Here is a 16,807-nt window from a genome sequence, read left to right as displayed (position 1 = left end):
GCGCGTTCCCCCAACCTTTCCCCTCTCAAGACAAAGCAAGGAAGAAAAACAAGACTGCAGGTTTGGAAGGACTCCCTCCTCCAGCCCAAAGGGTGACGATCACAGTTCCAGACTTTTCTGGACCACGCAGGGAACTCCCAGCTCGCACAGAAGGGCTCAGCAATGCCACCCCATGCCGACTCCTTGCCGCAGCATGGACAGATGTTCCTGTTGGCTCAAGGTGCCATTTTGAGGTTTTTCTCTGCTCCCCTTTTGCCTCTTGACTTGCAGACAAGTGGGTGAGTGAGAGAGGAATGGGTTTGCTTTCTACCTCCCCTCGCAGTGCCCCTCTGCTTATTAGTTCTCCAAATATTTCATCCTGCAGCAAGGACTCTGCACTAACCCAATCCTAGGCAGAGGGGAAGCCGGAGCGGGTAGGACAGCGCGTTATCCTCATGGCATCGCTCCAGGCCAGCCTGCAGGGAGCAAGACAGGGCAGCTGGGGCCCTGCTGTACTAAATCTTGGTGGTCGGGGCACACATGGCAGCATCCCTCTGGCTTAGACCTACTCTCACGCTTCCCAAGGGCAAGACAGTGATAGTGGCAGAGCATGAGCATTGCCTTTCCCCCCAGCAGTGTCTTTCCCTCACCCCCCAAAATTGCTCCACTTTATACTTTTGCTTTTCTCAGCAGCAAACAGGACGGGGGACTGTCCCCAGAGCCCTCACTGGGTGTAGAGAACAGGCATGTGGAGAAAGAAGAGGGGACCTGTTTGTGGGATACTGGTGAGCAAGGTGGGGGCAATTATGGGACAGAGGAAAAGAAATCCCCTGGGATTTCCTCCCATCAGCTCCCAGCCCCATTAAGAGTCACTGAATTACAGGTACAATGGCCTCTCTGGACCCTCTTCACAGTCTCCAGCTGAACAAGATGCTGGAGAAGTGAGGGGGGAAGAGGGGGGCTTGCAAGGGGAAGGGGAGCATGGTGGGAACATTGCGTCCTCTGACAGCTCTGGGCAGCTGCTGAGGAGCTTCTGTAAATCAGAGTGGCCACTGGAGCTGCTCCAAAATCCAGCCAATGCCTGGGAGGCCATCGAGCACCCCACAACAAGGGGATGCAGGAGTGTCCCATGGCCCCCTCATATACTGATCATCCTGGCTGGGCTCTCCCCACATGGAGCTTAACTCCTGGGGACAGTGCTGCCTTGTCGCCATCTGCCCATCCTTTGCAATGCACCTGGCTGCACATGCTGGCTGTGCTCCATCCCCTCCCGAGGCTCAGCCAAGGCAAGCAGTGCTCTGGGATGCTCAGCACATGCCTTAAATAAAAATAACTGCGATAGAAGATACCGAGTGCCTAACGCTAGCCTTGGCTTAAACACCTCCTGTTTGCAATGCTCCGGAGTCAGCGGGAGCTCATCCGATGAGAGCAGGCGTCACGCAGGTCCCCAGCCAGCCGCTGAGAGCAGACATGTCCCTGCTGGCACAGGACACCAAGGGGCTCTGGCTTCAGCAATAAATAAAGCAAGTAAACAAAACAAAATAAAATCCAACAATGGTCAATTTTTTGAAACTTTAAATATTTTTTTTTTTTCTTAAAATCTGTTTTCCTCTGGGGCTTTGTCTCTGTAAAGAGCTGCGCTCTCCCTGCAGCATCTGGGTTACTTCCTCAGTCCTGGCTCTGGGGCAAGGGAGAAGCAAGGTCAGTTAGAGACGGGGACAGATGGGTGCTTCCCTCTGTGCATCACCGGCATGTATGGATTTCCACCACCCGATGGCAGGGTTTGCACTTGACGGAGCAGCACCAGTGGAATTTGCAGCTGCACCTTTCCACAACCTCCACTTCGTCCGTATGAAAGCCCCGGCCGCAGCACATCAGCTCGCAGCCATCGATGGCCTTGGAGGTCTTGTTGCACTGCCGGCCACTGGTGCCCAGCACCCCGTTCTTGAGGTCGTGGTCACAGAAGTCGGGACTGGAGTCCAGGTAGACGAGGTCCTCGTCTGTGTGCGGCTTGAACTGGGAGTTTTTGGGCACCAGCACTTTTGTGGATCCAATCTCGCTCTGCTCGACCTCTGTGGCACCGTCGAATTTCTCCTTCAGGACGTTTCCCACTTTGCGGAAGGGGGGCATGGCTTTCCAGCACGTCTTGAACTCGCACGAGCCTGACACACCATGACACTTGCACTCCACCCGCATGTTGTTCAGGATCGCCTGGAGGAACAGACACAAGAAACAAGATGGGACGGTCGGCTCAGGATGGATGCAGAAAGAAGGGTGCAACGTATGGGGTCTGGAAGGATTGTGCAAGAAGTGATGTTGATGTACGTGAGCTGATGGGATTAAATAAAGCCAAAATGGCTCAAGCAATGGCTGCAGAGCCCAGCTGGGATGCTGCAGAGCCGCTCTGGCTGCCCAGGTTTCCCCCTCACCATTACCTTCCTCCCTGCCTCGTTGTTGTGGAGGTTCATTAACGCTCTGTTGGAAGAAGCCCCTTTGCTCCTCTCGCGGACGTCAACGAAGGACTGTGAGAAGGCCACGCCGTAGGCGATGTTATCGGAGCAGCCTGACCACTGGAAGCCTAAGGCAGAGAGCACAGATGAGACATACAGCCAGCTTGCCCTGCTCGTCCTCTCCAGCCCTGCTCTTGCTAAAATACAGCTGACCTGCCCCCTCTTCTATCTTGCTGCTGACTAGGCTGGGCTGCCTAGGGGATTGGGGAAGCTGGGGACTGTGGCCCTGTGGGGGGAACATGGACAAGATGCTTTCTCTGTCCCATGGGTGATGCTCCCAGATGCCTTTTTGAGGGACTCATGTAGACTAACAGGAGGCTTTTTTTTTTTAATTTTTACCTCCTTTCTGGATGGCTCCAGAAAGTGGGCATTTCCATCCTTGGCCATTTTGCAGCCCTGCTCGTTTGTCCCATCCCTCCGCCCTTGCATGCTCACCCTGTGGGCTGCCCCCCTGCACCGTGCGGTCACATCCACACTTGTCCAGCTCGCCGCTGCTGCAGGCTCGGGTCACTGCGAAGGCCACCCCTGCTGAAGAGATGGCATAGACGAATGCTGCCTCCCGTGTCCCTGCAACAGCACAAACAATGGTGGGAAACGTGGCAGCAAGTCTGAGGCACGCAAGAGGACTTTCTGGAGGGGGTGCAGCCAGGTGGCCAAAGGCCCTTGATGTGCTGCTGCATGTGTCTCTGCTCCTCTTCCCTCCTAACGCTGGTGTTGCACATAAACCCCCTTGAAAAGCTGGTCTGAAAACTGGCTCAGCAAAACATGCTATGCAGAGCTATCAGGTCAAGCCCTTTGTTCTGTCTCTTCCTCCCAAGATGGGGTACCTCATGCAGGACACTCATCCTCCCCACTCCTAGGGATGCTGTTTGCTTAGTGCCAAACCTGGACCAGTCTCAGCAGAGACACTTCGGTGCTGGGAGATCGTCTGCAGCAGTGACAGTCCTGTCTTGCAATAGTGAAGGAGCTGGGAACTGTCCCACAAGGTTAAAAACATGAATGCAATGGGTAAATTACAACCTGGCAATAAGGAAGGTGCAAAGGCTGTATTGCCAATGTGGGGAGAGCTCTCCAGAGCTTATATGGAGAGACTGTCTTGCCTGGTGCTTGCAGGGCACCTCTGCCATGAAATCCCTCCTGCATCCAAAATAGCTGGCTGCTTTCCACATCCAGGAACATCCCCTGCAGCTGCAGATCCTTGCCATCCTCTCACACAGGGTCCTGTAGCTCCCAGCACCTCCCAAACTACCCTGCAAAACCCCACTCTGCTCCCAAAGCGCCTTGCAAAACCATGCTGGTCCCCAGTGTGCAGCCCCTTCCCAGCTCTTGCATCTACCTATGTGGTGCCACGCGGTCAGGAAGAGCTGGTTTGGGAAGTCAGGGGACATCCCTGGGCATAAACACACAGGGCAGCATGGCCAGGGATCAGCTCTTGCAACACCCAAATCCCCACCGTCCTCCGAGGCCGGTTGAGGATACAGCCCCTCCATCTCTGAGCAAGGAGGGTTGGCATTTCGGGTAGCCCCATGCTTGGTGTAGAGGGGGGGACGGCTTGTGAGCAGACATCACCCCGGCTTGCCGGTTGGACATAGAGCAGCTACTTTGGTGGTCGCAGCCCAGACTTTGGTGGCCCAGCTGTAATCTGGCCCAGGCGGCAGTGGCTGGGGAGGACCCAGCCAGCGCGGGGACTGAACCGCCTCCAAGTTAATCGAGGTTAATAGTAGGATCGTGTTGGTCGGTTTGTGCTGTGGCTGCCTAAAAAGAGACGACTTTTAGTTTCTGGTATTTCTGGTATTTCCAGTCCCTGAACCTTCACAAGAAGAGATCTTCACCCCTGCGTTGAGGGGAGGAAAGTCAAACAAGGAGCTGGGGGGGAGGCTTTGTCTATGGGTCCTGGGATGGGAAGTGAGAGGGCGCATCAGAGATGGCAGTGGCACCTGAGGGGAGGCAAGGGCCGCTTTGGTGGTCTCTAGGGGTTGCAGAGAGGCTTTCCCCTCTGTCTCCTCACCCTGATGCTCTGGTTCCTTGCTTGGTTTGATCACAGCCCTGTGCCTCTGGGACGCCTCTGTGCAGCGGGGGTCAGAGGGGCTAGGGGCTGCCCTGGCCATAAATCCCCCCGAAGGCTGGCAGCTGGGTGGTGGTGGTGGGTGATGATGCTGACCTTGGAGGGTCCAGCCACCGCGTGTTTTACTCACATCGGGCGGCAGAGGGCTGTCCTCCCAAGGTCTCGCCCACAGACGGCTCTGCTTGAGAGCAGCACACCAGTCTGGCAGCGGTCACCGCTTCGGGGCTGCCCAGAGAAGAGACCGAATAAATGGAGCCACGGCTTTGCGGAGCGAAGCTCCTGGGCTTGGCGGGGAAGAGATTAGACCGCAGGGCGACTGCAGGGCCCCCCGCTCGAACTTGGCATGTCCTTGTAAAAGATCCAGGCTCTCCGGATGCTCTGGGCTGCTGCCTCCATGCAATGGGCACCCGCTGGGTGTGAAAAAGGTTTGGGGGGGGCAGGAGCGCCCAGCAGCTGAGGAACTGCAAGGGTCTGGATATGCTGCCCCCAACACAGTCAAAAGAGCCCTGCTGAAATGCCCAGGGAAGACCCGTCAGCCCCAAGATCCAACACTGGGCCATTCTCTACTCTCCCCAGCCGCTGGCTCAGGGGCAAGCAAGCAAAACCCATCCGCAGCCCACTGGGCTGCTGTTGTAGCCATTCCCCCCATGCAGCATCACCCCAGGCATGCATCCTCCCGGCTCACCTTGTGTTACGACCTTGCCAAAGACAGGCAGGGTGTCCAGTGTGGAGCAGTTCCAGCGGCGGTTGCGGAACTGGTACTGGCACTCCTCAATGGCCAGCTGGGCTCCACGCCGCACCGAGTCCATCACCTCCAGGTTCCTCTTGCACATCTGCACCTGGCGCTGGATCAAGCCCTTCAGCTTCTCGCAAGTCTCCTCCTCGGAGATGCTCCCCACTGAAGACAGCTTTGCCAGGTACCTGCCGCAACAGCCAGCACAACTGGTTAGGAGGTAAGGTTTGGGGGAGCATGAGCTCACGTTCAGCTGGGACACCCTGCACCACAAACAGTGAGGAGAGTCAGCCTCTCATCCCCCTCCATAGCTGAGGCCTGCTGCCCATCTGGGGTCACCTTAAATGTGCCACTGCAGTGGCTCCGCAGGATGTGTTTTTGGCTGGCAGAGAGCAAGCCCAAGCAAAACAACCATCCCTCTGCAGCCTGGTCCCCTGTCTCTGGGGGAGCCCAGCTGCTGGCTCCCCTTTGCCTCTGTTGCCTGCAAGGAAGATATTTTCGGTGTTGTCTGAATGTGCCTGGTCAGGTCTCCCGAGTACCGGCACATCCAAGTGCTACTAGGAAAAGCCAGAGGTCTCTGAAGTCAGCCAAAACAAGCAGGACAGGCGCTTGGCTGCCAGCTCCAGCTGCCACACTGCTCCCGCAGCATGGCTCTGTGCTCATCACCGACAAACATTGCCCTCCAAACCACTTCCCTCCTGCAGCCTGCTTTTAGCTGCCCTGGCCCCCAGCAGGCAAGGATGGCCTCTGGGAGCTGCCAGGTTTCCTGTCACTTGTGATTTGAGCAGGGCTTGAAGTGGGAGAGGACAGAGTCAGGAGCCTGCCGTGGACAAAACCACACACGCTGGGCACCTCCTCCACCAGCCCGGCTAGCCAACATGGCCATGAGGTCTTTGCTGACCTGGAAAAGACTGGCCCAGCGTGGAGGTGACGTGCTCTACTTTCCATTGCCCCATGCTCAGCAGAAGGAGTTACAGAGCTGCTCTTGAGTGTCAGAACTAGGGGGAAAGAAGAGCTGCCCCTTTTGGGGCAAAGACCCCACAAGCTCTTGACATGTCCCCACCGAGCACATGGGCCCAATGGTCCATCCTGCACATCCAGTAACCCAACCCACCGCGCCTTGCATGTGTGTGTGTTCACCCATGCCCCAGCCTCTGGATCCCTGAGGGGTTTTAAGATAGACCCGCACAGCTTGGTCAGGTTGTTGGATAATCCCAGATCCTCTATCTGTGCCTGTGCCAGCATGTGCATAGTTGAGACTCCCTCCTTCCCACAGCTGCTAGCACCCGGTTTAAGTGACACTGCCACTGGTGGAGCCCCATCCTGCTGTGGAGCAGGGACATCCCCTGCGTTGCACAGGCAAAACTCATGCGTGCACCCGCTGACCACACCGAGCTTTAACGTCCTCGGGAATCGCCAGCATCAGCTCATGTTGCTACCTCATCTGCACCAAGAGATGCGAGTACTGAGTGAAGGCTTTTTGGAAACCTCATTCCTTGATTCTGCATTTCCCAGCCTTACAGAGCTTGTGGGTTTTTTTGTTTGCTTGTTTTTTTCCTCCTCCTCCCAAGTTGCGACATCCTGCTAAGGATTTTTCCTTTGAAGCCTTGCTTGCCTCCGAGAAGTGACTGTGCAAAAGTGGCTCCTGCTCCCTGCCTGTTCCCATGTGTCCCAGGAGCCAGATCTGCTGACTTCAGCCACAAAATCAAGTTGTCACAGCCTCTTCCTCCCATTAGTCCTGCCAGTCTGCCCCAGGAGGAGAGAACAGGATTTTCTCTTCTGTGCATCAGCAGAATTATTCACCAGCTTGGTTTCATGCTTACAACTGGGAGGCCGTGGGAGACGGTGAGAAAGCCGGCTTGGCTTGCAGTGTCCGTGGGGAGTCTGCATGGCGAGCCGTCAAAAGCATTCAGCTTTCCTTGTGCATGGAGATCACTTGATGCAATGCCTCTCGGACAGCGGGAAGTGGCAGGCTGCCGTGGTTTCAGAGCCAAGTTCTTTTCTAGCCTTTATACTAGCTAAGCATCTTTGCCCAAGGCTTTCTGCTCCTCCGAGGGCACAGCCCTGTTTGCAGAGGACCGGCCGTGCAGCTCCCTGATGCACACGGCTGGCTTGGAAACCGCACCGTGGTCAAACACGGGGCTGTCACCTTTCTGCTGGCCCCCACACCATGCAATGAGTGTCCCCATCCCTGCGCTGTGGTCCCAGACACAGGGTGCAACAATTGCTGTTCCCACATCTCGCTGCACTCGGCTGATCCAGGACGAAGGCAGCAAATCACCCTCTGGAGCTTTGAGGGTGTTTGACACTGAGCAAACCCAGAGTGACTGTGACAGCCCTGTGCCCTCCCAGGTCCAGCCATCACTTCAGTCTGAGCGTAGAGAAGCTGACGCACAATGAAGCGGTGAGATTCATCCCAAGACACCGTGGGTCACTTGATCAGCTTTGAGCCTGGAAGCCAAGAAAACCATATTCTGCCTCCAGTACTAGCCCCGTGTGCTGATTTGGCTTTTCCCACTTCCTGCAACTTAAGCAGCATTTATCATAACAGGGAACCAGCTCCTGCAAAGCAGCACGGCTGGTCCTGCTGATGAGTCAGTGCTCGGTCCAACTGCAGGCACCTTGGCAGGAGAGAGCCGTGCCGCAGGTGTAACAGCCACATTAACATCAGCTCTACTCAGGATGGGGGCATCATCTCCTTTTCTAATATATTTTCCAGCTCGGCGGGATTCTCCAGGCAATGGGGAGCTATAAATTCAAAGCACACATGAAGAAAAGCGTGACCAGAGCCTTTCAAGCCTTTCCAAGTAGATGTGCCTGATAAGATGCCTCCCCAACAAGCGTTTAATGCTGTTTGGGATGATAAAACGAAGGCCAAGGATGCTTCAAAGATAGGTAAAGCTCTCCAAGAACAGGTCTGGTAATTTGTTTTGCAAGGCAGGCAAATAAGATGAAGCTATCCAGAACGGTGCTCTGGCCTCTCTCCCCCATGACAGGTCCTCTGTATGCCATCATCCCTCCTCAGCCCATGTGTGTCCTCCCCTCCTTGGGGATGGAGGCAACTGTGCCTAAAATGCCATGGCCCCTCAGACTCCCAGCTTGCTACCAGTCTCCTACATCCCATGAGTACCATCACTGCTTTCCAAAAAAGGTGGGTTTTGGGTGGGGTAGAGGCTCCCATCCTGGTCCCTGGTCCAGGATGGATCCAGAGTTTGAGTCAAGGATGTAAGGAAGGACCTTTGCTGAAGGACCTCAGCTTTAAGGCTTTCACATGGCATCTCTCCACACTACATGCAGGGGCACCGGGCAGGAACATCTCACCCCTTTCCCCTCTCTGGGGTAGCTGAAGGGCGAGATAAGAGCTGGGAAACGTGCTCTGCCCTCAGCAGCACTCAAAGCTGCTTTCATGTCGCAACTCACAGAGTGTTTCTCAGGGCTGTGGAGCCCAAGCAAGGCACCAAACCCATCTGCAGCATCCCACGGTCACCATGAAAACCCAGCTTTAGCACTGCACCTGGTCCTTAACGAGGACCTTGCTCCAAACTTCGTTTTCCTGGACTGAGGTGGTAGAAACCACAGACAAAGCCTTTGTCTACTTGCACACACAGCAAGACAGGCACAACAGGAGGAAACCAACAGTTCCTGCCCTCTGCAAGGTCTTGGTGCGGATCTCCATCCTGGTACCACATCTTGATTGCTGTGCAGAGCTGCACAGAGCTCTAGATTATGACTTAAGTCTCACATACAGCCTCAAAACAGCCCTGCTTGTGGAAAAAACCCAAATAATGGTATATTTTCTTCCCTTTCCAAGATTGGGCAAAGAATGTTTCAAGGGGTGAGCTGTTGCCCAAGCCATTTGCTCAAGTTTTGTCTTCTTGTTTCATCATGGCGTTTATGTTTCTTTTCTCCTGCCTTTAAATCCAAACAAGTCACTCACAGAACAAGCTCCCTTTTAATAAAAGTCATTGATTTAACACAAAACTGACAGAAAGCCCTTCGTTTTTTTCCATCCACAGTATATAGATCAAGATTGAAGCCCCATAATTTAAGCAGCTGCAGTTGATCCACCCTGCAAGATGGCAAATAAGGAAACCTCAAATCCAGGGAGCTTTGAAAAGGCGGGGGCGGGGAAGCCCTACTTAAATAAAAATTACGATAATAATTTCAGGAGGAAGAATAATTGGTGGAATGACGAGAACACATAGGAAGAGCCACAGCAGTTGGCAGATAAAGCCAGAAGGAGAGGGGAGGAGATTCCCTGCCGTGGGAAGGTATGGAAATTTGAGTCTTTGACAAATTCTCAATAGAGGCGGTTCAGGGAAGATGGTAGCAGATGTCTTGGAGAAAGCAGAAATCTCTGGTGTTTCTTTTATTTAAACAAATGAGTTTCAAGTGTGAGAACTCTTTGTACTGTCTCATTTTGGGAATATTTTCTTTAATACGATAACAGTGAGACCCAGGCCAGTGGCATCACTGATATATCACTTAAAGATGCTGAGAAGTCAGATGAGCTCAGAAGCTTCACCCTGTTCAGCAAACACTCAACCTGCCTGGCCAAGGCCACAAAAGACTTGTTTGTCTTAAATGGCAAAGATGCTTCAGCTCTGCTCCTCTCTGAGAGGCAGCCTCTGCAAACATCCTCCCTGCTCATGGAGGAACAAAGCCTGAATCAGCGGCCCATCTCTGTGCCTCTTGTGGCTGGACATATGGTCAGCCAGTGACTCAGGGTTGTACTTAGGATTGACACTGCCTAGTGCAGACAGGTTTCTTCTGAGGAAGAAGAAAAGGCTTGTTTAGGATTTAAAAAAAAAAAGGTACATGAAGATAGACAGATAGATGCATACAGATAGAGGTACTGACCAGGAACCACAAGGAGCCACCCTGCAGCTATGGAGAAAGGGATCATCTTTTCCTTGTTACTTTCCTCTTCCAAGCAGAAACAAGGCATGGAGAGATGTCCTAGGGTTGGCAGGTCTAAGTGGGGCAGAGAGCCCCTGCGCTTTTGCGTGGTGTCCGGCACTGGGCTTAGTACCACTCTCCCTGTGCCAACACAGCCAGGCTCATAGGTACCACCCACATCCTTGGCATGGTTCGGTAGGTCTGCGGACTTGGGCATGTTCCTGTCAGGATCTGCCAGAGACCTGCAACTTGCAACATTGCCCTTATCCAGTTGATGGCTCTGCAGCAGGACATGTCCCTCCCAGAGACTAGGTATCCCCCTCCTGGGATTAGATAGCCTGCCTTTCCATCCCTTCTAAGTGTAAACCATGATTTACAAAGTCATCATCTGAGAGTCTGTCTGGTTTCTTCCCTGGAAGAAAAGCAGCTCTCTGGCTCAGTCCTTCCCGTCACAGTTACTGCACATTTCATCTCTTGGCTGAAACCGTGCTTTTCATACCCTAATCCCCACCTCCCATTAACAGCTGCCAAAACAGTCTCCCAGGAGGAGGCATTGCCATGCTCACCATTACCTGCCTACAGACCTGAGTGTGCAGCTCCACCGCCTGAGCTCTAAGGTGAGCCTACAGCTCAAATCCTGTCCCCCCTACATCTTGGGCCATGCACCTAACACCATGTGCACCTAGCAAACACCCATCTACCCATGCACCAACCGTTGGTGGTGGCCTGCCTCGCCCATCACAAGTCTCTGGGGACAGCGAGATGGCCCGGCTGCTGGTCCCAAGCCAGTGCTGCTTCTTGGCTTTCTGAGCATCCAGGGTCAACATCTCCACTTTGTGATGGGGAAGATCAGGATGGAAGCTGGGAAGACCAGGATGGAAGCTGGGAAGACCCTGAGAGCAGCATCCATTTTGGAAATCTGCTTTGGATGTGTAGGAAATATCCTTTACTGCATCTTCCTTTGTAAGTCAACAGAAGCTACTCTTGGACTCGAATACAAACAGCAATGCCTTGTTGCAAGAGGAGGCAAGTGCAGGCCACCAGGCTGAGCTCTGTGGGAATTCCCCTTGCGCAGCGCTTCAGGCTAGACCTGGTTGGAGAAAATCTGATAAGTTTTTAGTTTCAATCAGAATTTGCAAAGATGTGGCGAGAGAAGCCTTCTGCAGGATTAGTTTGATCTCGCCCAACTTGCAATAGACCCTAGGCTGCTCTCCATCGGCCAAGATACTCAGTTAATTTTTTTCCCCAAGTAATTTCGTGAAAGCACAATACTGGCTCCAGTTCTGCTGAGCCAGCCAGATCCTGCACGCCGCCTTCCCAGCTGCAAACTGCACCAGCCCATGGCAGCAGCTCCTGGAGAGCCTGGAGGATGCTGTTGGGGGTCACCCACAGGCATGGGGGGCAGACACCCTGGGGCTGGAGGAAACAAAGGTTACCTGCACTTTGTATCCAGAGCAGAGTCTGCCATTTGAGCAGCATTGGATGATTGAGATTTTTTTGGATTCGCAAGGCTTTCAAGCTTTAAGAAAAAAATCACCAAGTACTGTAAAAGCCAAGTGTCATTGCACTTTTAAGGAAATACGGAAGAACCTCCTCAAAACCATTAACCTCCAGGATTGCTCAGCAATTTCATCATTTTAAGAAAGTCCAGATAAATGGCTGTAATGCATTTCTCTCCATCAGCACGGATGAATTAATTGAGAGGACAGTAGCTCTCAGCAGTGTAACAAATATTTTTTTTGCTTCAATGCAAAAGTCCAGTTCTGACTCACAGAGTTATAGCAAACCACTGCAAAAAAGAAATCTGCTTCTTGCTGTTGCTCATAGTTGGAGCTGCTCCAGTTCTGCACAATCTGGGGTGCAGAGTGGTTTTATCTCTCTCATGTCCATCCTCCCTAGAATAAGGCTCTGCTGCTAAAGATTGGGATGTAGTTTTATTTGAGGCTTCCTTAGGACAGAAATGCCTATCACTGCTGAGGAGCCAGAGCGCACAGGTCCCTCCTACACCCTGGCAAATGCAGCCCTGAAGTCTTCCTGCCAGACAGGACCAGCACTCAGAGACAAGCCAAACTGGTTGGAAGTCCAGCACCAAGATTGGCAGAGGCAAGATGCAACCCTAAAAGCCAGTCTGTTTTCATCGCTGAGCTAAAATTAGCTGCTTTTGTCAAAAGTGGCAAGGCTTGTAAATAAATAAATAAAAACTAATAAATATTTCCAATGGAGGCTGCCGGTTTCACTCTCCCTCCCCTCAGCCTCGGGGAATGGGTGTCACTGGTTGCATACACCAACCTCGCGGACCCAGCAGGATCCTCAGAGCAATGCAAAGGAGCCCTGGGCACCCCAGAAGTGGAGAGCCACTCATCCGACCCACAGCAGCCCTCAAAGCAAGGAAATTCTCCATCAAACCCCATCGGTGCAATCCACCATCCCGGCTGCCAGACCAGATGTGACTTGGGGAACTTTCCTGACACTATCCTCGCATCAAAAAACAAGAGCACAGGGAGGGGAGCGGGGCTCGGCAGGAGCAGCTCTGCCCTGGAGCTAGCTGCACCTGCCGAATCAGCGCCGTGGTGGCATGGCATCCGCTGGGAAAATGTTGGACCGGTTCCTCGCCAGGTGGAAAATGGGAGGGTCGCAATGACAATGCAAAGAATCTCGTACAAAATTAAACCAAGCCAGGCTCAAGGTGAAGCGAGATCTCTCCGCTACCAAAGCTGGGGAGACTCACCTTAAAAAAAATCAAGTCTGGTTTAAAAACAGAGGGATTCAAGTGTAGGACTCCAGCATGCTTCTTCCCAAATCCTCTACGTTGCACAATGATCCAAACCGGCACAAAACGAGCGTTCAGGCTGCTCTTGCAACATCCTCGAAGCTGTCAGGGATGAGCACGGAGAATCAGGCCCAGCGTTTGCAAAGCACCTTGTGATGTTCAGATGAAAGGGGGCCAGAGAAATCCAAACTCCTTTTATCCCTCCCTCTCCAGCCCTCAAAAGTAGTTACTATTAGAGAGCAGCTGCTTAGCCAGGCTTGTTCGGATACTTGCAAGGTTCAAGCTTTCCCAGAGTGCTCAAATTCAGTTTTTTTTTAAAAGGGTTTAAAAGCCCATCTGTGCTCCTGGCCCTTTAAGTCAAGTCTCAAGCCCAGACGGAAGTTTTAAACCCCTGTAAATAGGGGGTAGACGGAGCTGCTGGTGGCACACCCTGCTCTGCAGCGGCATAACCGCATATCAACTACCCAGCATACATATGGAGAGCCTCTTCCAAAGCCAGTTTTAGCTGCAAGAAAATGGAGAGAGGCTGTAATGATTTCCAGATACCTTGATAACCAGGGGTCTCGCCCATAAAGGACCCCTGCCCTGTTGTATCTGATGCTTTCCGGTCATGGGATTTGACTCTCATCATTCAAACCGCACGAACAGCTACAGATCACAGGAGCCCCAGTGCCATGTGCAGTTAGTGGATGCTTACACCCACACCCCACTTTGCACATTTTCTAGTTCACCTCTTCAGGTGGACTTCCCTCCCTCCAAAATAGATAAATAAATGAATAAATAAATAAATAACTACATGACTGCTTGCCCTTTACCTCCCACTGAAACCAGAGCCTGGTGCTCCCATGCCGGCTTTAGAGAGGTGCTCGTTTGGCTGAAATCCTCTACAACCTTGCTCCCCAGCATCAGGATGGTTTTCGATGACTGAGAGAACATGCTTCCAAATTCAACCACACTACTGCATGTGCAGGTTCAAGAGCTGAATCGAGTCTCTGAAATGTGAGTTGCTTTGGAAAGTAACTTAGCTATTTCCCCCGTATAAAGGATGTCCCTGGACTCCTCCAGGGATAGAGCAGAAGCTGGAGGGACCTTCCCATGCACAACCAGCTAGATCTAAAAGGCACTAACTACAGCCCTTTATGTAATTTTACGCGCCTGAAGAGGCAGGAGGAAAAGCTTTAAAACTCTCTGAGCCTCCAAAGGCAGGAGGAAGAGCAAGCGCGAGGCTCTCATGAGAAGGGGAACAGAGCATCTCTTCAGATTTAGAGAACAGAGGTTTTCTGGATAGACAGCAAGCCAAGCAGCAACTCCCCAAACTCAAGACACTGAGAAAACACACCTAAGGTTTGCTTCCTAACCAGAGAAAAAGTAGCTTGGTCTGTTTAATGAAAAGATTTGGCAAAGTCCCTTCCAGCTCAACAGTTGCTGTAGCAGAGCAATCCCTCTGAGAGATACCTACAGCGTCTCCCTTCTATATGGGATGGGGCGGTTCAGAGGACACCATTTGCATGGCCAGAACAAGCCCTTCCCCACAAAGCCAGGCTTACAGAAAAACCTTCAGCTCAAGTGTTGCAAGCAGCGTCTCTCTGAAGCGCTGGGGGAATGCAAGTCCAGACAGGTCGAAAGAAGCTTTGGGGGGGGGGAAGAAAAAAAAAAGTCACAACTGAGCTTAATCACTAATCCAGCAGGTTTCTGGAAACGCAAACTTCACCGTGCGCTGCCACCCAGCGCACACACCTATGTGCAGAAATATGCGCCCAGCGAGGCTGGATCCGGCCCCGGTGTGCTGGGCACGGGCTGGCAGCGCCCGGGCAGCTCCGTGATAAAGCAGAGCATGCTGGAGCCCACACGCGTGAGGCTTCACGAAGATGTACGAGGCACACTCATTCCTCGAATATCTGATAACTCCTGGGATCCTTCTAACTCTCTTTATTGCCTCCAGCGGCCTTTGTTTCTGATGTGAGAAGATAAACAATGGGAATTGTCTTAATCCTAAAGGCAAAGAATAAAAAGCACGAGCCGTGGACGATCCTTTTATCATGATACATTTGCAACATCAAAAAAAGTGGACCCCCTTCCTTTCAAACGCGCTGAAATGCATCTGCTTTTCCTCCCCTGTTGGCAGGAATGAGCCCTCTGCTCTCCCGCCGCCGAGCCCCCCGCGCCCACCCTTTGCCTCGCCAGCACGGACGGCTGCACACAGCCCTCCCCGTCTATTGCGGCGAACCACCCCTCCGCCTCGGCTTCCCAAATACCATCCCAGCTGCTTGCGGTGCCGGGGACCCGGGGGGTCCCACCTCCGTGCATCCAAGCCGAGAGGCTCGTCAGCCTCGCTCGTGAAATCCCCCTTCGCCAAGCACTTCCCCGTGCCCGTCCTGCGGCAGCCGAGGCTGCTTCTCTCCGGGGACCTGCCACCATCCCGCAGGGCTTCTTCAGCAGGACTTTCTCCCTGCAGGAAAAACACTCCCACAGTTCCCAATATACCTTCACCAGAAGCGTGACAGCTTAACAGACCACCTCGATAGCTGCTATGATCCACCCACCACTTGCCGGAGACGCGTGGCGCGCAAATCACTCCATCTGGCAAAGGAGGAGGGGAGGAGGACTAAGTGCTAACGCATCTCAGGCGGCTACCGATGGGCGAGCACCTTTTCCCACGGGCAGGACACTCGGAGAATGCTGCTGACCTGGCACTTTCCCCGGGGTGTAGGGAGCATCCTCCAAAACCCACCCACGTCCCACAGCCTCCGGCGAGCCAAACCTAAAGGCAGGAGAGATGGGAGCTGGATGCGGAGAGGACTCCTCGTGCTTGTGGGACCGTGCCCACCTAAGCGCAGGTGTGGGGAGAGGCACATGGGATCTTTCGTGCCAACAACCCCAGGGGCTCCCCAACCGGCTGTGGTGTACCTGCCCTTGCTGATGGAGACCTGGGGAGGTGAGATGGAAGTGGCCCCTGTTCCCAGCCCAAGAGCGGGTCTGCTGGCTGCATGCACCGGGAACTAATTAGTTCATGGCAGCCGGCAACGCCGGGAGCAGGGGAAGCGCCATCTCCCACCAGAGCAGATTAATTAGGAGGAACCGGTGCCTTCGTTCAAAGTTAGGCAGGAAGGTGCTGTCATGCTCCATCCCCTCTGCCCCGGGGGGGGGTCTCCCCAGAAGACAGTCCCACTGCCTTGGCAAACACGCAGGAATTTTCCAGAACGATTTCCGCCCCTGTTTACCTTACACATTATTTCAGTGTTTGTTCAGCGGGTTCCCAATGTCACCGGGCTCCTCTGTGGCGTGTGACAGCCCCCCGCCACCCGTCCTCTTGCCAGAACCGGGGGGCCGAGGCGTGGGCAGCCCTGCCCGCCGCAGATCCCCGGGGCCGGCGCGCTCGGCTGCCCCAGCCCTGCCAAATCCTTCCCCGGCCCGCTGACCCTCGCGCGGCGCCTCGCCAACCCCCAGGCCCTGCTGCGACCCAGTGCCCCGACCTCCATCGTCCCCCCAGCGTGGTCCGGGTTCATGACTTAAGGACAAAAAGGGGACGGGGGCTCGATAACCGGCTCCCGTCCAACCGGCCTCGTTAATACACCGGACCTGAGCGGCTGGGGAGGGTCGGCATCCCCTGCAGCCCACCTGCCCGGGGATGCGGGCTACGACCCCTGCCACCACCGAGCGGCATCGTTGCTGGGGGGGGAAGCTGGGGGTCGCACCCCGATGCTGCCCGACCCCGGCGGCACCTGCTCCGCCGCCCCCCCGGGGCGGGGGGGGGCTATCAACAAGTGTCAGCGCTAGCCCCCTCCTCCCCTTCCCTCGCCCCGCGGCTACTCACAGCCAGTTGCTGGCGTTGGCCGAGAAGGGGGGGGGGG

The 16,807-nt window shown here is 54.1% G+C and overlaps 1 protein-coding gene across 2 annotated transcripts; it reads right to left on the bottom strand.

The window, feature by feature from the left end:
- Positions 1 to 1,548: 1,548 nt before the first annotated feature.
- WNT4 (wingless-type MMTV integration site family, member 4) lies at positions 1,549 to 16,795 on the bottom strand. 2 transcript variants are annotated; one of them, XM_010577160.1, is made up of 5 exons: positions 16,771 to 16,795; positions 5,240 to 5,475; positions 2,925 to 3,056; positions 2,415 to 2,557; positions 1,549 to 2,190 (listed from the first exon to the last, which is right to left on the bottom strand). In XM_010577160.1, the coding sequence occupies exons 2-5, from the start codon at positions 5,385 to 5,387 to the stop codon at positions 1,723 to 1,725; spliced, it is 891 nt and encodes a 296-aa protein (XP_010575462.1). In that variant the 5' UTR covers positions 5,388 to 5,475; positions 16,771 to 16,795; the 3' UTR covers positions 1,549 to 1,722. The 2 variants fall into 2 exon arrangements, with proteins under 2 accessions (XP_010575462.1, XP_010575463.1); XM_010577161.1 differs by lacking the exon at positions 16,771 to 16,795 and adding an exon at positions 8,647 to 8,660 and having other exon boundaries at positions 5,240 to 5,478.
- Between the last annotated feature and the right edge of the window lie 12 nt (positions 16,796 to 16,807).

This window comes from Haliaeetus leucocephalus, unplaced genomic scaffold, assembly GCF_000737465.1.
Source record: "Haliaeetus leucocephalus isolate CR32 unplaced genomic scaffold, Haliaeetus_leucocephalus-4.0 Scaffold556, whole genome shotgun sequence".
Classification (NCBI taxonomy): Eukaryota; Metazoa; Chordata; class Aves; order Accipitriformes; family Accipitridae; genus Haliaeetus; species Haliaeetus leucocephalus.
This window is presented reverse-complemented; position numbering and strand designations above follow the sequence as displayed.